Genomic DNA, 21,918 nt, shown 5'->3' on the forward strand with positions numbered 1-21,918 from the left:
AACAACAGCCCCCACATAGTCTGTCCCTGTGCTATTTCAGTCAGCAGTAATGCACAGATTGCACTTGATGTTCCATTTTCTTGAATTAATTTTTTTTACAGAATAGTCACAGTTCAACTTCCTTCTAATTTTCCAGTCCAGTGCCTATGGCCATCAAGCTGCACAATGATAAGAAACATCAAGATTTTCAGGTGAAAAATGCCATCTGGCATATATCATGGGCTCAATGATGTGAGGTATTGTCTGCCTGATCTTCAGTGTGATGGTTATACTGATTGCACTTGAGGAATCGTTTGCTGTTATGTATATGTGTTGCAGTAGCAACTGGAGATGCTGGTGAAGCCAGTTCTTCCAGGATTTGGATATGAATTTTCAGGCTTGCAATGCTTCCCTCAAAGAAATGTTAAGTATCAGGAGACCCAGATTCTTCTTGGGCTTGGATTACTCGAAACCAAAGAAGAATTCCAATTGAGACCTCTGCTCACCAGCCTAGCCCTTGGCCCGCCTTCCCTTTCTATCATCTGATTCCCAAGTCTTATTCTTGATTCCCTTTGAACCCTACGTATCTGACTGGCATTGCCAGCAGCGGCAAGTGGCTTCAAATAGAAGAAAGGAGGGAGATTGCCTTCTTCCTCCCCTTCAATCTGGTTCCAGGATGAAAGGTCCAATAGCCCCTGGGAAATAGTTTTCCCAAGGGCTGCTAAAAAAGTCAGTAGCCCTTGGGAATACAGGATTCCCCAGGGGCTCCTGGGGCATTGTGTTCTCATGCTGAGAGACTGCCTTCCTTCCTTCCCGCTTCCAGTAGTGCTTCTGCCAGTGAAGGCAGTGTAATATTCTGGCATAATTGTTTTTTAAATAGCTCATCACTGATCACAGGGGAAACTTCACCTCAAAACTGTGATACAATTTAGTATGGAAATGATGCAATTTATTAGGATTAGGTTGTTTGCTGTTTAGAATCAGGCAATGCAATGTGTGTGTGGCCTCTATAATTTTGTGGTCTAATTTGCAATGAATTTTCATGCTAAAATGTGTGTGCTGGCTAATTTTTTAAAAGGCCAAAACACTAGACAAAGAGTTGTATTGACATTCGTCATACTCAGAGTACAGTGGTACCTCGGGTTACATACGCTTCATGTTACATACACTTCAGGTTACAGACTCCGCTAACCCAGAAATAGTGCTTCAGGATAAGAACAGAAATCGGGCTCCCGTGGTGCGGCAGGAACAGGAGGCCCCATTAGCTAAAGTGGTGCTTCAGGTTAAGAACAGTTTCAGGTTAAGAACAGACCTCGGGAACGAATTAAGTACTTAACCTGAGGTACCACTGTAGTCATGTTTGTTAATTTCAGTGGTTTTGTCCTGAGTATGATCAATGTTAGATACAACACAGAGGCCATAGTTTATATGGTGCACCAAAACACAAGCTGTCCATCTTTAGACACTGTTACTTCTCTTGGAATCATACGGCGAGCATTTCATGATACCAGCACCTCATTTGCTAATCAGTATTGCTTTCTTCTGAACTGTCCTGTTTAACTACAGATTTAGCATAATGTACATACAATTAAGAATCTGCTCTGAAAAAATACAACTCAGTTAAATGCATCACAACTATTTCCTTTTCTCAGATGCAACAGTGAACAATATTGGTTTGGTAGCTTAGGTTTTTTTTTAACAAATCATGGTTTGAACAAACCCTGTTCTGCTGAGTATGGAACAGCATGAAAGCTTGTAATTGTTTTGCTAACTAGTAGCAGAGTTTTAAAGTGCCTTGTGGCCCATTTGTAATGGATTATCTGCTCGTTTGTGTCTGAACTGGGCCATAGTGGCATTCTATGCTAACTCAGTTTGCAAGACCAACTCTAGATGGAGTTGGAGTGAGGCTCTCCTGGCCTCCATGGAGCTGATGGTACAATGTAGCCTACATACATCATTGAATGGGCATAGATGGGCCACTGGTGCAACTAGTTCTTGCATGTGTTTTTCCCCCTTTTAATGTCACAGTACTTCTGCCTGTGAGGGGCTAATGTGATTTATCCTTTAATCTTCCAAACTACATTTACCAGCTGAAATGGAGAAACATAAATGATTTCCTTTTCAGTTCCATGAATGTAAAAACTTAATATAGAATGTCAGCTTTGCCAGGGAAAAACTACCATTCAACAGGCTTCATTTAGTACCAGCCAAAACGCTGCCATTTTCAAAATTGGAATTGGCTGTAAATGTTATAGCTGGAAAAGTGACTAAAAGTATATACTGTTTTAACTGGCTACAGTGTCAAAGGAAAACATCACTGCACAGTGACGACTCTGAAACTTTTCTCGGAACAGTGAGAATGTACACAGAGACACTGGACCATTTTGTCCAGCTCTCTTCTCCTGTCAATCACTCAGTGTTCCGTGTGGGCAAAATGGTTATTTTCAGTAACTTCTCTTGTTCAGTTAGGAGTTGTAGGAAATCCAGTGATGTATTTTTTGTGTGAGATGTTGTAAGCCTAATGGACAACTGCATCAAAATGATAGATGTAGTTTTAGCAACTAATGTTCAGGTGACAGTTTTGCATTTTGGGTTTATGGTTTATTTCATTTAATGAAGATCTTAGATTTAGGTTGGAGATATGCAACTGGCAGCCTGCGGGCTCAGTTTGGTTTTCAGGACCTTTCTGTTTGCCTTCAGCTCCTATGTTGCATGCTCAAGGAAGCAAGATTTTATTGGGAAGATACAAAGGAGATTCTAACATTTCTAAATTCTGTGCATTTCTTGGTGAAAGACCACATTCTTCTAGTGATGGACCACATTAAAGGTAAAGGTAAAGGTAAAGGGACCCCTGACCATTAGGTCTAGTCATGACCGACTCTGGGGTTGCGGCGCTCATCTCGCTTTATTGGCCGAGGGAGCCAGCGTACAGCTTCTGGGTCATGTGGCCAGCATGACTAAGCCGCTTCTGGCGAACCAGAGCAGCGCACGGAAATGCCGTTTACCTTCCCACCAGAGTGGTACCTGTTTATATACTTGCACTTTGATGTGCTTTCGAACTGCTAGGTTGGCAGGAGCAGGGACCGAGCAACGGGAGCTCACCCCGTCGCGGGGATTTGAACTGCCAACCTTCTGATTGGCAAGTCCTAGGCTCTGTGGTAAAGGTCCTAGGCTCACTCTGTGGCATCTCCAGGTAGAGAAAATCCTGGAGAGATGCTGCCAGTCAGTGTAGGCGATACTGAGCTAAATGCCTTGACTTTGTATAAGATGGCTTCCTATGTTCTATTCTTTATGTGTCTGAGTTAATGTTCTAGATTCCCTTTAGAGGCTGGAAGTCTAACCTTTGAGTTTAGAGCAATGCACTTCTTTCACTCTTGGCAGGGGGGCTGGGTGCTGGGAAGAGTGAAAGAAGAGTTGTATCAAATTGTGCTCATGACAACAGAAATATACTGTAATCACTGTGACTCTTCTTTTGTTTACTGCCTTTTCAATAGCATTTATCCTCTAGAAGTTCCTCAAGGCCAGTGGTGACCATTGACCTGGTCTAAAGGGCAGCAATGCAATACAGTGGTACCTCGGGTTAAGTTCTGGAGGTCTGTTCTTAACCTGAAACTGCTCTTAACCTGAAGCACCACTTTAGCTAATGGGGCCTCCTGCTGCTGCTGTGCTGCCGGCATGCGATTTCTGTTCTCATCCTGAAGCAAAGTTCTTAACCCAAGGTAATATTTCTGGGTTAGCGGGGTCTATAACCTGAAGCGTAGGTAACCTGAAGTGTATGTAACTCGAGGTACCACTGTAGTAATCAAAAAAGCAAAACTGAACAGAGGTTGAAAGGTTAGGTAGTTTTGTGACTTCCGTTAAATGAATAGGATTTGTTGAGGCTCTGTGAAGTTTAAGACCCACCAAACCAATTGCCCACCTGCTGTGGATTTTGTATTTATTGTAAATGTTTGTATATCAGATATCTATATCTATCTACACCCACCCACCCGTATTTTCCCATCTATAAGACACCCCCATGTATAAGACACCCCCTATTTGGGGGGAAACAACCAATTGCTAGTCCACCCTCGGCACTATCCTTGCATAAGACGCCCCCTAATTTTTGACATTATTTTTTAGGGGGGAAAACCTAGTCTTATACACAGAAAAATACTCTGTGTGTGTGTGTGTTAGTGTAAAATATGTACCAAAAAACAGCAGGTAAAACAGATTTTCAAAAGGTCAGTGGATTAAAAAACCCCAACCCAACTCCAGTAACTAGAAACTGGTCATGCTATAAACATGCTAGGAAAAGTAGACCAAAAAGAATTCCTTGATGTCAAAAGCACCATTAAGGCAAGGGTTACAGATCTCCCAGGCCAGTGAGTTCCATAGCATGGGGTGACACTCAAAAAGCGAACCTGTTTCTCCAAAGAGAATGCAATACTTCCACAAGACTACGGATCTCATCTCTGTTCCTTAAATCACTTCTGTTTGCTCTGCATTAAATCTCTGCTTGTTAGTCCATAGCAGGCCCATCAGTGACTTCGGGTGCCGGTTCAGAATTTCACTGTCTTTTTTGAGGTGGGATGGAAGGGAGAGATAGAGTTGGGAGCCATCAGCTTGTTGAAGATCATGCACTGCAGTTCTCTGTGGCTTGCCGTGTGCTGCAATGATCCCCAAAGTCCCATTTTTTGGTGAGCAAAGGTCACTGTTGTTTTTAAGCTCCTAATGGACTGCTAAACATGACTGGGAAGTTGTGTATAGCTTGGTAGGTTACAAGTTGTACAGACTTAGTGTTTTGCCTCTTGACTTGCAAATGACCGAATACACAACCACAGACTGTATCAAGAGTATTATATTTGGGCAATAGCAACTTTGCTATTAGACTGTATCAACAGTGTTAAAGTTGCAAATGGCCAAATGTGATACTGTCAATACAGCTTATGATAGCAAAGTTGTCGTCAAACATAGTGCGGTGAAACAGAGTGGCCAAGGAGAATATTTTTCTTTTGCTGGGAAAGGACTTCTTCCCCGCAGGCAAACCAGTCATGCTTTTTGGAAGGTCTGGCAAGTCCTTAATTGATAAGATGGAAATGGAGGGGAATTTTCTGGGTGGGTATAGCATTAAATCTGGGCACAGTCCAATATTTCACCCTGGAAGGCATAGCCATAAAGATTCAGGAGTGTATTTGTAACTGAACACACAAAAACCTAATCAACACGCGCAGTGTCAGCAGCATCAGTTCTGTTGATTTGTACTCTTCCGTTCATCTGCAAATAACAGGCTGAATGGACAAAACCAGGACACGGCAAGATAAATGCTTGACAAACATATGGGAAAGGCAGCATGCTGCTAACACAGCAAGACGGAATCAAAGTACACTGCAGCACAAGCAAAAAATGGCTTGTAACATGGAAAGAAAGAGAAAAGTGAAATAAATGCAAGGCTTTCAGGAGAATGCTCAGGCTAAAGCACTTAACAGAATTGTTTTAAAGGGTAAAACTAAGAGACCCACATTTAATGTTTCTTGTTTTTACCTTTCAACTTGGTGTGGGGAGACGGGATCAGGACTAGGACCATGATTTGCAGGATTGTTAATGTTACAGTCCCTGCTGAAAATCACATATCTCTAAGCTGCAGTTTGCCCCAGGAGGGAATGGACATTTTTTGTTGAGAATGTAGCAAAGGGGGAAAGTGCTAACTTTCTCTTTCCATGGTGCAGTCTCCACTGCAGATTTTTTTTTAAAGAAAAAGAAAAAGTAAGACACATTAAATTCACTTACTATTTAGTTAAAGCATGTATACATTTAATGTATCTTCTAGTTTGAGCCTGATGAAGTTGAAAATAGTTTGGGAGAATTTTTGCTTCCCAAAGTAGGTAAAACCTTTCTTTTATCCCACTGTCCACTGTGGTTAAACAAATTTTGCAGGTTTTTGAAACAATCCTTCAAAACCTGTTTAGCAGATGTAAAAAAGTGTAATGGGTTTATATCTCTTCCCTGTTGAATTCATGATGCCTCATGTCTGGTTGCCTCTCACAGAGATATATTATTTATTAGCTTCAAAGTACCTAGAAAAGGTATTTTTTCAGAGGACTTTTCCTCAGAAGAGAATTAGTCAAAGTACAATAGTTCCAAATTGCTGCCTAAGGAATAAAATTCAACTAAATTCAGGAAGAACAGTTTTCATGACAGTGTCTTAAGTGTCTGAACAGCCCGCTAGGATATTTTAGAAGGTGCTGAACAGTCTTAAAAATGTTGCTGATTATGTGTTAAACCAAAGAGGGTATGGGAAAGATATATAGTCAGAATTTGGGTTACATACGACTATTTTCTGCTTGGTGGACTAAGCACTTTTACTTCATTTATTTCAGCTCATCTTCATTCCACAAGGGAGATGGGAAATCCACACCCTCAGGATCTAGGAGGCACCAAAAGAGATACCATAACCACTGGCATTATGATAAGCTTTTAGCTCTCCTATCTCCCATGTTTTCATGCAGTAGAGGGCAGACTTTCCAGGAGGAGAGCCTTAACATTCGGCCTGTATTAGTAGCATGAGTACATCAGTGCAGCACATTTGGTTTGCTCAAAGCTATTGCTTGATCGGTAGGGATTCAAATAGAAAAGAAGTAATGTGTTAGACTGGAGACAGACGTAGCTTTTAAATAAAGTTTAAAATGATTTAGGAGAGGTATTTCTCCCTCTGGTACAGTACACAACATTTTCCTTCTCACCTGAAAAAGATTTTTAAGGCTTTTTTTTTTTTTAAACAATGCAAAAACCTGTTTAGTAGAGTTGCAAGCGAGGCATGTATATGCCACAAAAAGCCGCTGTTCCTTCAGATCCAGCCCAAGAACATTTGCTCCCTGAGGCAATTGTATTTATTTATCAAAGTATTTATATACCAATATTGCATGTGAAATATCAAGGTTGTGTACAATGAGATATATACCAATACAATAAAATGTGAAGTACCATAAAAATGCTATGGAATAATCATTCAGATGACTTGGCTAATCTTATCAGAATTTAAACTCAACAGGCCTGTTGCTGTAAAACATTCTCTGAGACGCTCATGAAAATTAACAGTCAATTGAATTGCTCCTGGAGAAAAATTCCATAGGGATGTGTCTAAATCCTTCACCATTCCTGAGGGGAACAGGCTAGCTTTGCGGGGAGGTACAGAGGTGACATGCTTAGGAGATTCATGGATAATGTGGGTCCGGTTGCCACCCCATGGTATTTGCTGCCCAGAGCAGCTGCCTCACCCTGCGTAATGGTAAAGTCAGCCCCTCTCTATCTACGGTCTTGTTAAGAAAAGTGTGTTTTCTGTTACTTGTTAAATCCCCTTTGCTAGCTGCTCACTAATGCTGCTTCTGTCTCCTTCCATAGGATGTGCCTTAAATATGTGGGATGTGACTGCAAGTTAGCAACATGCTCCTGTGAATTGTTTGCTGATGAATCCAGATTTATTTATTTACTTTTGGTCTCTGTACTGAGACAAAACATCTTGCAAACTGCACATGGGAAAACAGGCTCACTGAAGGTGGTAAAAATTTCTTTTTAAAAAAAAAAAAAAATATGAACAGTGAATGGAAAGGAATGTAATGTAAATCTTTGATGACTGCCAGGGTAATATCGGCTTTTCACATAGCTTGGATGAAAGTTTGAGGGATTTTTTTTTTAAATTTTTTTTTTAAAAAAGGCAGTCTGCTCTTTCCCCCTCTTCATCCATAATTCTTGACAGGCTGAATTATCTATAAATAACACATGTAGACAAGATTATTTAGTTTAAAACACATACCTCCAGAATTTGTCAGCTAAAGTATGATTAGTTAAAGGTTATACTACCTTGTCATAACACCAACAGTACATGGTGAAAAAAATGCATGCTGCAATTTCTTGTCTTTAATATGTGCCTCTTAAGAAGCAGATTTTCCAGCCTACAGGTGATATCCAATGCAAGTCACACTCAGCCTCTCAGTGGGATTACTCTGGGTAGGACTAACATTGCTATAAACATTATATGAGTGTTCAATGGTTAACTGAGAAGGCAAATGAGTTCGTGAGCTCCGTTAATATTGCAGCTGCAAATGAAGGCTTTGTTTTGCAAGGAGAAATCTTGTGCAAATTAAATAATTATTAATTATTACGGTTGGGTTTTTTTTTTTTAAAAAAAAATAACCTGCCGTTTAGAACAGCGCTCCCACATGGCATGTGTATGTATGTATTGATGTGATTTAAACTATTAAAGTATTTTGAATATGCCTTTATCACAGAGCAGGTTACAGTAACCCCCCCCCCAAACCCCAACAACCAGAAACTACAGTTTCAGTTCAAGGGCACAGACCAGCAAGGGAAAAACACCCAAGGGCAGTTTGAAGCAAGGCTAGTAAGGGATGTGGCCTAGATGAATTTGGTCCTTGGACCATATTTGGTTGCCCACCCCTGATGTAGAAAGATGGGCTATGGGGGGGGGACGGCCAAATTGTAGCAGATGGTGGGGGGTAGGGCTGAGGAGCATTCATGCCTGCAGCTTCCTCCTTCTCCCCCACTATTCTGCAAGATTTTATCTGTGAAACTTTGACATCTCAGCCAAGTGAAAAATGCATGGGCGAAGGGCTTGTGGCTTATAAGGGTTGTGGATACAGGGTGAGGATTTAGATCATGGGTAGGCAAACTAAGGCCCAGGATCCAGCCCAATCGCCTTCTAAATCCAGCCCGTGGATGGTCTGGGAATCAGCGTGTTTTTACATGAGTAGAATATGTCCTTTTATTTAAAACACATCTCTGGGTTATTTGTGGGGCCTGCCTGGTGTTTCTACATGAGCAGAATGTGTGCTTTTGTTTAAAATGCCTCTCTGGGTTATTTGTGGGGCATAGGAATTCACTCATTTTTTCCCCTTCAAAATATAGTCCAGCCCCCGCAAGGTCTGAGGGACAGACCTTTTCAGCCCCCTGCTGAAAAAGTTTGCTGACCCCTGATTTAGCACCTCATTTCCATTTTTTGAAGTTTAGAATTGGTGATGCTTCTGAGTCCTATCTACATTATATTCTGCCTCTGTACCTAAACACTTGCTATTTCAGGAAGAGACACATATCTGTGTATTTCTTAAGGGTCTAGAATTGAATACCACATATGGCAATTGTAGCTGTTAGTGGAAGAGACACAAACTGGTGTCTGAAACGGAGGGGATTGTGTTGAAATGTTTCGCAGCTGTTAACAGCTAATTTACCAGGGTTCTGACTTCTAAGCATAGACACCACATTTGCCACCTACCTTGCTTCGCCTTCTATAAAAATATTCCATTTTTTGGCATGGACGTTAACCTGGATTAGTGTTGTAAAATATTATACTACCCTCTAATGATGAAATGTTGTAAACGGTCAAAATATTATGTGTTAATTAGTATTAAAAACAGAGGCAGTGGGAAAAAATCCAACGGAAGGTGTCAAAATGAGAAATGAAATCCATATGTTAATCACTTTAAGGGTGATAGATTTGAGTGTGTGCTTTGGAATGCAGAGTTCTTGCTTCAGCTAGCTGCGTTTGGCTGTATCTTGTTTGTGTGTTTAGTAGGTTATTTTAGATGTGTTGTTTCTGTAAAATGCAAAACAGGAAAAGTGAAATGTAGTACAGTGGTACCTCGGGTTAAGTACTTAATTCGTTCCGGAGGTCTGTTCTTAACCTGAAACTGTTCTTAACCTGAAGCACCACTTTAGCTAATGGGGCCTCCTGCTGCCGTTGCACCGCCGGAGCACGATTTCTGTTCTCATCCTGAAGCAAAGTTCTTAACCTGAAGCACTATTTCTGGGTTAGCGGAGTCTGTAACCTGAAGCGTATGTAACCTGAAGAGTATGTAACCCGAGGTACCACTGTACTTGGGAGGTTACTTCTGCTGTATGTGTGTGTCTACATAACATAATCTGTTGAGTTGAACAGTTAATGTATATAACAACCAGCCATTGTGTGCATACACCACACCTCACGGAGAATGTGCACATAATCTGTCTCTGAAGAGGGAATTGTGCACATTTCCCAGTGTACAATCTCCCAACAGGTCTTGGGGAATGTGAATACATTGATAGGATTTTGTACATTAACCGGACATTTTCCACACTCTCAGGGTGTGCTGGTGGGAGGGAACACAAGAAGCTGTATAAAATTAGATTTTTGCCTGCTGAATTGCCAACCTCTGAACTAGAGTTAGGAAAATAAAGGCATATATGCTGGAGAATATGCATATTGATGAGTATTTTATTCAGAAATCCGAAATCAGCTCTTCTAGGTGTAAACAGAAATAAGAGAAGTTGATATTCAGCTTGTTGTTAGCCTCTTAATTGGTACAAGACTATGTATTGGCTAATATGGAAAAATAAAATCCTCCATCGTTAATTCAATGAATAAGAAAAACATTGGAAATTGCATTGTTAATCAACATGATATATCAAGTAAGAGCCAAAAATAGCTCACAAAGTCAAGTTTATAGATAGATGGGTTTTATTTCATCTATCCATCCATCTATCTTCTTAGCCCCCCATATTTATTATATACTTTCTTTACTTTATTTTCCCCCCTTATTATCCTTGTGCATATGTTATGAACTTATTTTTAGATTATTATTTTTTACAATACTGAATTGGTGCACCTGCAGAGCTGTTCTAACAAACATTCATGTAACATAACTATATGCATGTTAATGGCACAGTATGTTTTTAACATTAAAATACCTACCAGGCTGTATTTATGTATGCAGCTCTTGAGCATCTGCAACAGTTTTGCTGCTGTTGATTCGATTGTTATAATTTTATAATTCATTATTTTGATACTAATTTAAGGTTTGTGGAAATCACTTGAGTCTTTACTACGAAGAAGAAGAAAACATCATGATATGAATACATAATTTTTACTTGTGACTATTATGATAACTTTATTTCTTTAACTTCTCAGATAGCTTCTGAAACAATGGTGGTCCATTTCATTTGTCACTTAACATGATCTCCTGTGTCTTAATATATAAATTCATTCACATGCTTTCCATTATTTCTATCCATTTACTTATTTCCAGAGGGGTAGGCATGTTAAGTCTGTTGCAGCAAATAACAGAGAGTCTTACAGCACCTTTGAATAACAAATTATTATAGCATAAGCTTTTATAGACTGGAATCCACTTCATCAGATTTTTTTTTTGTGTGTGTCTCATCTTCATGGATAACTATGGATTTCATTTTGTCAACCTCTATTTGGAAGCTAATTTGCCAGTTTATCAGACTGCATTGTAAGTCACACTCTGGAGATCATCATTATCTTTGGCTGCACAATGAAGGCTGTTCATCAGACTGAAGCATGGTTTTGTTTCCCTTTTTTCCTCCCCCAGTGCCAGCATCATGCCCGCCTCCTAATAGTAATCTAAACAATAACATAAATTAGATATAAATTGAGATAGGTCTGTTTTGGCTGTATCATGTGAGGCAATAGGTGGAGGCCCAATTCACTGAACATCCCCTCCAAACAAAACAATCTACTCCACGTAGACTAGATGTAGAGATCTGAGGATAAAAGACTGCAATTACATGCAGGCCATTGCCATGCATCCCTCTTGGGGAGGCGATTGTGGTTGCCTTGCTTTTCCTTGGTTGTTCTGCTGCTGCCCTGTTGCCCTGTGCTAATCAAAGCTCTGAGCCATAAACCAAGAACAAACCTTAGCTAAACCTAATGGTCATAGCTGTCAACTTACAGATTTGAAAATAAGGGACCAGCAGCCTCGAAAATAAGGGATCAGCAGCCAGGATAAGGGATTTTCAGAGAACAGGTATGTTCAACTTCTGAGCCCCTCCGAGCCAAAGGCAGAAAGCCCAGCCAGCAGCCAAACGAAACCTCAAGCGATTGTTCCCACAACGCAGCAACCCAGCAAAGGGGATGCAGCAAGGAAAACCACCGTCACCTCTCCGCTGGGAAGCACTGAGCAAAGGCGAGTCCCCAGGCAATGCGGCCAATTAGATCGGCACAAGGCATGCAAGCTCCACCCCCCAGTTGTTCTTAGACTCCTTATTGGGTGAGCAACGCAGCCAAGCCACACAGTTGGAGCCTCCCTCCTCCCTGGCTGGCAGGCAGGGAGGGAGAGGAGCTGCTTCCTTTGAAACCCAGGAAATTTAAGGGACATCATCAATAAGGGACAGCAGCGGGACATGGCGCTGGGATAAGGGACTTTCCCGCCAAATAAGGGACGGTTGACAGCTATTCTCATGGTCAGCCTGTGGGGAGATAAACCATGAGCCTGGTTTCAGATGACATGCTAAGCTGGGCGTGGTTTAGCTCAGCACAGCAGCAGAAATCCTGGAGAAGAGCTAAGTGACACTGATCTTATCAGCAGGAGTGTGTGTGTTGCCCCTAAGGGCTCATCTGCTTGCCCCACTGCTTCCCCCCCCCCTGAAAATCTGTGGTTTACCATTGAATCGGAGCAAATGGGCATTGGGTTTTTTGTGGATTGCTGTTTGTTCCAATTCAGCAGTTAAGAACATGCTTTCTAGGGGAAGGTTGCAGGGCAAATGCAAAACCACTTGTACCCATGCCTAGAAAGCACAGGACAAACAGAAGTGTGGACAAGCCCTAAGCTATGGTTTAGCTTAGCATGGCATGCAAACCAGGCTGCTACCTGAGCATCCAGCAGAACTTGTAGACCAGAATGGACAATGATTTTCTATAGGTGCATACTGTGGTGGGATGTGTGTAAGCTCTATGATAAAACTGGCTTGCTAGGCTTCTTCCCATGATATGGCAGTTCTTTATGTGGCAGGATTTTGTTTCATATGGAGGGGAATCCAATTATGTGATCCACCAGATGTGCAGTTTGAGATGGGACAGTCCAGATATGAGTTTGCATCCTGAGTGAGAAGAAGGCCATAACCAGCTTTGCAGATTAGAGGGAGCCTGAGCTGATGAAGTGTATCTGCCTATGCAGAGATCAAGGGTAGGGTCATGGCTCAGTGATGGAACATCTGCTTTGCTTGCAGACGATCCCAGGTTCAATCCCTGGTAGGGCTGGGAGAGACGCCTGCCTGAAATCCTAGAGAGCCACTGACAGTGTAGACAATACTGACCTCAGTGGTCCAGTGGATTGAGTCAATATAAGGCAGCTTCCTATGCTCCATGTTCTGGTGCCAATACAACATGTAGGTGCATAGGCTCTCTCTATATGGTTTGGTATTCTGCATTTTCAGGATACCTAACTGTGCAGAGAGAGCATGTGTACACCTTGTAAGTGAAACACATTCAAATGAAAGTGTTGGGGTCAACGGGAAGGCCAGCAGACATGACTCTTTTGCATCAGTGGTTTTAGAAACTTCCTACCTTCAGACATAATTTTTCACATTGATTGGCATGCCAAGAAACCCTGACCCACTGCTGGTTGACCACCTCCTCTCTGCAAAAGTAAGGGTTTGTTTTGAAAACTTGGGAAGTAGGGAGTTGCAGGAGAGGGGAGGCAGGCATTCTTTTTGCAATGTTTCGGTCACTCAGCAACTTAAAGCAAGTTTGCTAGACATATGAAGGAAATATCATTGGAAATGTTTTGCTTCTTTTCAAGCCAGTTAATTAAGGCTGTAATCCTAATGCCATTTACTAGGGAGTAAGCCGCATTGAATTCAATCAGGCTTATTTCTGGGTAGACGTGGTTTGGATTGAGTTCTATGTCATGTTTAAACCATAACGTATAAAAAGAGAAGGTTTTCTTGAAAGCATGACAATATGAAATAACAACAACAAAAACTGTTAGCATATAATTATGTTCAGAAAGCATTCACTTTTTACCCCTGGGGTTTAATTTTCATTGTGAACAAATGGAGGAGGAGGAATTACACTTTGTTTTTAGAAATTTATCTCCCCGCCATATGTCATTGTCTGTATGAAGGCTCTAGTTTTATGTCTAAGAGTCTAGTACATTTTTAGTAAATAAGTTTCAGCAATACAGTAGTGCATTCTTGATTGATTTTGATGTGACAACCACTAAACAAATTTTTGTTTCAATATTCTTCTTTCTAAGATATGCCAAGTCTAAGAAGCTTTCAAAAAGTAAAGATGTTACAACAGTTAGATCAATTCGGATGCATGTATAAAATCTGCTAAATGTGGCAGAATGAAGTCTTCAAAATACCCATGAAAATATTATTCTTGTTCAATTTCAGTGCAATTTGATATGCCTCAATCTTTGATTTATTAAAAAAAGAAAGTTCCACACAGTATGAAATGAATAATTGCGAGTATATCATCTCTCTTTGGGCATATTTCTAGTTGTAATTTCACAAAATGTATTAGTAACAGCATAAAGAATTGATAAAAGACTTGTTTGCAAGTACTCTGCAAAGCTTGCAGCTGAATTCTTGGATGCGTTGGAATTATACTAAGCAGAGATAACCTCTATAATATATTCTGTAAGGGCCAGAATTTTCAAAATGTGAGATGTGTTTAGGGACATTCAAGCAGACCATTATCATTTTGTTCTTTGCTAGCATTTAACTTGCCTCGTGTTGGAAGAGTTCACATTTTATTTTATCCTAGTAGCTACCAAGTTGCTTTTAGTTTTCTGGGCCTAATTTTTGATACATTATTATTATTATTATTAATTTTGTATGTGTATATACACAGGTGACTCCCTATTTATGTGGGGGTTATGTTCCCAGATACTGCCATATATGTTAAATCACATATACTGGGGAAAACCATCTAAAAAGCCAGGCCAGCGGTTCGAATCCCCGTGACGGGGTGAGCTCCCATCGCTCGGTCCCAGCTCCTGCCCACCTAGCAGTTCAAAAGCACATCAAAGTGCAAGTAGATAAATAGATACCGCTCTGGCAGGAAGGTAAATGGCGTTTCCATGTGCTGCTCTGGTTTCACCAGAAGCGGCTTATTCAAGGCCAGCCACATGAATGGAAAAACTCTCTGCAGACAAACGTTGGCTCCCTCGGCCAGTGAGATGAGTGCCACAACCCCAGAGTCATCCACCACTGGACCTAATGACCAGGGGTACCTAACCCCCCCCCAAAAAAAACCTCTGGAAACCCTTAAAAAACTCTTTTAAAAATCAGCAGCACTTACCAGACTGGCATGAATGGTGGCTCTCAGTCTTCCTCATTGGTGGAGGACGATGTGGAAACAATGACAAGGGGGTAGACTGGGACTCCAAAGTGCTTGGCTGAGGGTCAGATTGCAATTGCAAAGGCTCCTGGGATTGCTAGCCATTTTACCAACTCACACATTTTTTTTTAGTTTTTGTACTCTTTTGGGGCCGTTTCCCCCCTTTCCGCACCTTTCTGCAGTTTAAATAAAAATTATTAATTTCCTGGCACCATGTGTATATGTGGTTGCATGTGAGTCAAACATGTGTAAGTGGGAGTCACCTGTACCACATTTTTCCACAGTTTAAATAAAATAAACAAATAACTTGTATAATTGCAAATCACGGAACAAAATTAAGATAATAGTAAAACGTCAACGCCGTCAGTCTCAAGGTCATGGGTCAAAAACAGTCTAACCATAGCCAACAAAAGCAAGAAAAATCAAGTAAATTTCCACTGAACAGTAAGCTCCCAAGAAACATGTGGCCATCCATGCTTCAGGGTGTTCCATAATTTGGGCAGCGCTACGGTTCTAGAGGCGTTTGGTTCTTCACCTCCTCCATCTCCATCCTCATCCTGCCTGAACTGACACTCTGTTAATGTTCTCTCCATCTTGTGTTCTGATTGCTTACCCTTGGATGAGTGTAGGGCCGGATTTAGGTTTGATGAGGCCCTAAGCTACTGAAGGTAATGCGGTCCTTTATATGTCCAGCTGTCCTTTGTCAACAACAGACTGCCACTGTTTTTTGTGTTGAATATATGCTATATGGTAATTTATGGACCTAATAGGTGTCTAAAGCCATTTGCACATAACAAAATATGTATTTTGTTAAAGTAATTGTTGAACTGAAATACAATTAAGAAGAAGTATATATAGAAATGAGCAAACCAGTGATATTTTAGGAAGCAGGCAAGCAGGTGGGGCCCATTATTTACATCACAGGAGCCTACACAACACAAAACACTGTTGCTATATGTAGGTTTTATTTTATTTGTTTTTTATCTTATATTTTGGAAATGTACATCCAGTTATTTTTCCTTTAAATTTTTTGGGGGCCCCCAAGAGAGTGGGGCCCTAAGCTATAGCTTGTTTAGTTTATACATAAATCCAGCACTGGATGAGAGCCCTTTGGCTTGCACCCTTCAGACTGCCCCAAGGGCTTGTGCTTTTGCAAGTTACCAGCTTTTATATATTGCATGCATCCATGTGAGAGAAGAATTAAATATGGACAGGTTCTTTGTAAGTCTCTTCAACCCAACCACTAACATCAGAGAGATGTAGAGCTTTCCAAATTTCACCCCTCAGTTTCACTATCATAGTTTTTTCACATCTCTAGGATGGTGTTACAATTAGCGTGGCAGCTTGTCCAGCTCTGAAGTCAATGTGGACCTCTTGTAATTTCTTCAGTGGGGTTCGTGGATCAGGGCTCTATTGTCTCATTCCACAAGATTATTATTATTATTTCATTCATATACTGCCCTTTATCCAAAGATCCCAGGATGATTAAAAATAGCTTTCACAAGTATGGATAATATGTTTTACATGATTTTTTTTTCATTAATAGGTTGAAATCACAGAGTTGCATCAACTTGGGTGAGCTCATAGAAAACCAAACTACAGTTGCTGTGATTTGATCTCTTTGTGTCAAATGTTCATCTCTCCATCAACAACAATGAGTTCAACAACACAACCAGGTCAGTCTCTCTTTGTTTAACCTCCTGCTGATGTACAGGATCAATATTTGTCCCTTGTTGACAAAGAAGAAGGAAGCGGCACACAAACATACAAACAGAACATAATTTTTCTGTGTATTTGAATAACCCAAGTTTCACATCTTGTTAATCTGTATTTTCTCATCTATAACATTTTCTTGTGACCTATTTATCAGTCAGTGCAGAGAAGTCCAATTGGATTAACTAATCCACATGTTAAATTGGCATACAATACACCTGTGATAACATGAAGTATATACTGCTTGATTTTTGTGAATGTGTGAACCCTCATGGAAAGTTACAATTCATTTACTTCTCTCTATGGAAATAAACACTGCAATATCAAAGATGCTTAGGTCTGACTTTCTTACTGAGATGATATTAAAATTAAAGTACTCCCAAAACATTCTGGAAGCTGAAATTCAGTACATACTATCATTACAAAAAACCCTCTACTAGTAAACAATTAATTTTTTTTGTCGCTTTGCCTTGAAAATCAGGACATGGAGGTCTGCTTCTTAACAGCATCTAACACCTTAGCACTGAGTAATCTAAAGCATAAGAAACATTGGTGTACTGGAGTTCCTCTGCTCTTTGGCAAGCTTGAAACATCCTCAGGTGGCCATGTAGGAAGGAGTGGGGAAAAGAACACAAGTTTTAAAGTGTGGGAAAGCAAGCAAACCTGTTGGGTTTTCTCTGTCACAGCTTTAGCAATCCCCATTGTGGACAGTGGAGAATTCCAGTAGTTGCCAAAAATGCATACTTATTTGTAGAATGCAAGCTTCATTTACTAGTATGGAATATGCCTGCTCACCTGTTAGAAGAAATGGTCTATACCTCTCAATTCAGGAGTGGGGAAGCTGTGTCTCTCCAGGTGTTGGACAACAGCTTGTCCCTGTCCATTGGCCATGCTGTTTGGGGAAATCGAAGTCCAGCAACATCTAGAAGGGCAGTGGTTCCCAATCCTTGCTTTAATGTGTACATGTTTTCGCAATGTGGTGTTGATAAAATAATTTTTTTAAGGCTTGTCTATTTAAGCAAACAGTTGGAATCTAGAAGTCAGCAAAGAAAGTGTAATATTTTAATATCAGTTTAAGAACAAATAGCAAGAGAAGTGTAATTGAAGTTTTTGCTTCACCTCCGTTTGTTTAATTTAGGAAAGTTCTGCAGCTGAGGTTTGCCAGAGTAATCTTCTTGCCAAACACATTGTGCTGCAATTGCTTATATAATTATGTTTAGAAAAAGAACAGCAAAGAATAATCGGAGTTCCAAACTTTGCATATTTACCTCCACATTATTCTCCTGCAGTAAGCTTGGGAGAGGAAAGGAATTTGTGGTAGTTACAAAATAGTTGGGGAGCATTAAAAGCATACACACTGGTTCATGTGATCTGGGACTGTATGAAATAAAAGAAACCTGAATGTTTATGGGTCTAGCTGACCTATTTTCCTCTAAATTCCCGAGGAGCCTTGCAAGCTGTTTGGTTTATGAATTTGTGTAGGTGTTTTTAAAATATCAATAATTAGCTGCAATTTCATGATGTTAAATTTCAGTCACATTTCCAAAACCTAAGGAGTAGGCTGTCCTTTCAGAGAAGGAGACCACAACCATCTCACTTCTATATTCTTAACCTGGGGCTGAGGAGGGAAAAAAGAAAGAGGGAGAGTTTTAGAGTATGAGTGGTGTGTGTGTGTGTGTGTGTGTGTGAGAGAGAGAGAGAGAGAGAGAGAGAGAGAGAGAGAGAGAGAGAGAGAGAAAGGAAGGAAGGAAGGAAGGAAGGAAGGAAGGAAGGGAGGGACAACTGCATCTTGTTCCTGTTATAGAACCTTTCACGTGAACAAATTCCACATTACTCTTCTGAAAGCTTTTAGTATGTCTGCAATCATGTTTGTCAACTCAAATGAATTCTGAGAAGATCTCTATGCAGCATATTGGCTGGAAGTGGGGTGAATAAAAAAGCAAATTGTCTCTTCAGCTAGATGTGCACATGAGGTTCCTGAAATGTGGGCCACAGCTGTAGAACAGCAGCCTGCTGCAATGTACCAAACAAAGATTTTACAGAGAGCAGGATGTCAGAGCTAGGGAGTTTCGAGAAATGGAGAAAAGCAGCACAGGAGGTGAAGCAAATAAATCAACACACCCACACTCACACTGTTTTGTGTGTGGCTTCAGGATAGGAGGGCCTGCAGAAAAGGGTAAATTGAAATAGTGAGAGCAATTAAATTGTGGGCCACAATGCCAAGGGAGTGCTGAGTGGCAAACAGTGGCTGAATGTGATCTGTTGATGTGAACTAACTAAATAGTTCAGTCTGCTTTCCTTAGGAAGATACTGGGCTTGCCACCTATTGTAGGGAATTCATTAGGAAGTGTGTATTCAATCACCTGAATATAAAGCTTGGGCTTATGCCCTGAAACAGTGGCTAAGTTTGCATATTTCTGCAGCTCCTGCCAGTTATATCTCCTTATTGCCCTCAGATAGTTAGTCAATTGATGACAGAGATGGAGAAGGAGGCATTTCGTTTGGGCAATTACAGGTTAAAGTTTTGGACAATTATGAGTTAAACAGGACTCAACTCCTTGTTGTTCAAAGATTAATGATTTAGATCTACAGTATGTGAGAACTGCCGCTAACAAGTCCTGTCCCCATTACTCCTTAATAACCCTATAAATTATGGAATCCGCTCAGCTTCATTCCCATATACACTAACTGTCTCTGAGAACAGGAGAAAACTTATCCTTGCTCATTTTAATGTGCTGCTTTCTGCACGGTTGAGTGGATGATTTAAGAAGGCCATGGTTAATGAATGGTTGTATTTGTGTAGGGCTGGAGCAATATAATCTGCTGATCATGCTCTTCTTCACCATAATGTGCAGAATGCATGTATAGAAAGGTTGGTTCTCCCAGTGTTAAGAACTCTTCTAGGAAGATCTCCTAAAAAGTTGGTTAAGGGAAGTTGTCTCTTTTGTTACTAAGAGGGTTAATTAATTCTGACTTCAATGCAGATAAGTTGAAATTCTATGCTGGCTTCTTGAGAGAGAGAAAGAAGTATATTTGTATGTATCTGTTTTTAACTGTTTAAACCAGCTTTATGTTTCATTTGGGTATCTAATTTGATGAGTCTCTGTAATAAACTGTGCATTCATGCCTGGGAGTAGAATGTGGCTTCCAGGTACCCCCATCCAGCCCCATCCAGCCCCCAGGCCACACCTCCACTCCAGGAAAACACTTCTCTTTGGCCCTGCTCCAAACACTCTCCTTGAGTGCTTTTTGCTTGGCTAGAATATGTCCTTGAATGGTGACTGACAATGCCTCTCGTTGGTCTGGATGGAGGATGTGTGGGTATAGAACTCTTTGGCTTATGCACAGCTAAAATGGTAGCCTGCTGTGACCAGTTGCTGGAAGAAGGCCAGGGCCTTCTTCTCCTGCTTGTGGGATTCCTGAAGGTGATGTCTGGCCACTATGGGAAGCAGGATGCTGCCCTAGATGGATATTCTGTTTAATCCAGCAGGCCTTTAATCCAGCAAGAAGTGATGGCAGTTCTAAACCAAGGGTAGCCAATGTCATGGTGCCCTCCAGTTCTTGTGCTCCCATCAGCTCCACCTGACATGGCCAACCATCAGGGATGTTGTGTGATGTGGAATCCAGCAACAATTTGGGGGACACTACGTTGGCTGCTACTGCTTTAAACTCAAACAATAAGAAGTGGTTTGAAACATGACCTGAGCAGTACTACAATTGGTGCTTGGAGCTTCTGCTTATAACCATGTTCTTTTAAACTGATGAAGAGTGCATGCTGGTTGCCTGTAAAATTATCTTTTTTAGAAGATGCAGATTCAATCTGCATTAAGTGTGGTTTAACTTCTGTTAATTCCACCTGCAGGTATATGGCTTTTTATAGCGAGGAATGGAGGCTATTAGACCTCACTCAGTTCGGATTCTTGATAAAGCATGAATATATTGAAACAACCTCTTTGCTTGTAGACGCTGAGCATTCCATGTCTGTTCCAGCAATGAGGAACATCCTGGAAAGTTACTATGAATAGACACATTAAACTGTTCAGGGGAAATACCTTTCTTTCAGGTGTAATAAGAAAAAAAGGTTGGCATGCTTAGACTGCCAAGAGGCTGAGAAAAGGATGAACTTATATTCTTCACATTTTCAGGCCTCTCATTATTGTAGCCTCTGCAATATTTGGTGTAATCATCTTTGCGAACACTCTGGGGATCTAGAGCACAGGGAAAGCAATTGACTCTGCTGACGTCACTCAGGGTTCTGCGGTAGCAGACTGAGGTTCTGATGTGGGTCTTCCCATTTTTTATTACGCTAATCCAATCGTTTCTTGGAGCTCAGTCAGGCACTCCCCAACCCCCCAAAAGGAATGGTATAGAAGCTCTAGAAACACACTATCAGTGAAAACATTGCTATCCATCAAAAGCCTGGGGAAAATATATATATTTACCTGGCACTATAAATACATCAGTGCAGGTACCAAGCAGACCTTAGTGGAGAGTGTGTTCCACAGATGGAGAGCCACAACTGAAAAGGCTGCCATCCCTGGTCATCCCCCTCCAAGCCTCCCTCTAGCAAGGGACCCAGAGAATGTTCTCAAATAAAGTTCTGGGGACCCGGCTTGAGACTTTCCAGAATATATTGGGGTCGTTAGCGGTCAACTGCTTTGTAGATTTAAACCAGCACTTTGAGTTGGTCTCAGAAGTATACAGGCAGCCTGTTTAGCTATTACAGAATTGCTTTAAATGATCTATTCACCTTTTAACTTGTCAACAGTTGAGCAACCGCATTCTCTGCTAACTGGAGGTTTTGAAACAGTTTTTGAAGGCAGTCCTATGTAAAGCAGATATTAACAGTTAGGGAGACATAAGGGGGGAGTGTAAACTGTTGCGTGAATGCAGCCTCACTTAGGTCTATCAGTTTCAGTGGGTCTACTCTTGAGCAAAACTTAGCTGGCTGCAATCCTGTGTTAAGACGGCAAATCAGTGCTTACACAGTGTTGGAAGCAAATAAATGTTAAGAAGTAGAGCAAGATAATATTTTCAGGTATTTGGTATTTGTATTGCCATACAATGCTTCAGTATCTTTATATATAAAAAAGAGTCTCTCTCTC

At 40.9% G+C, this 21,918-nt stretch overlaps 1 protein-coding gene across 2 annotated transcripts in view; it reads left to right on the forward strand.

Moving 5' to 3' along the window:
* Positions 1 to 21,918, forward strand: part of HDAC9 (histone deacetylase 9) — a 425,839-nt gene that overhangs the window by 11,751 nt on the left and 392,170 nt on the right. For both annotated transcript variants that reach the window (XM_081881910.1, XM_081881911.1), the window contains exon 2: positions 16,647 to 16,776. In XM_081881910.1, the coding sequence (XP_081738036.1) occupies positions 16,731 to 16,776 (46 nt within the window). In that variant the 5' untranslated portion in view covers positions 16,647 to 16,730. The remainder of the gene's footprint in view (positions 1 to 16,646; positions 16,777 to 21,918) is intronic.

This window comes from Podarcis erhardii, assembly GCF_964252035.2.
Source record: "Podarcis erhardii genome assembly, chromosome: 12".
In the NCBI taxonomy this organism is placed as follows: domain Eukaryota; kingdom Metazoa; phylum Chordata; class Lepidosauria; order Squamata; family Lacertidae; genus Podarcis; species Podarcis erhardii.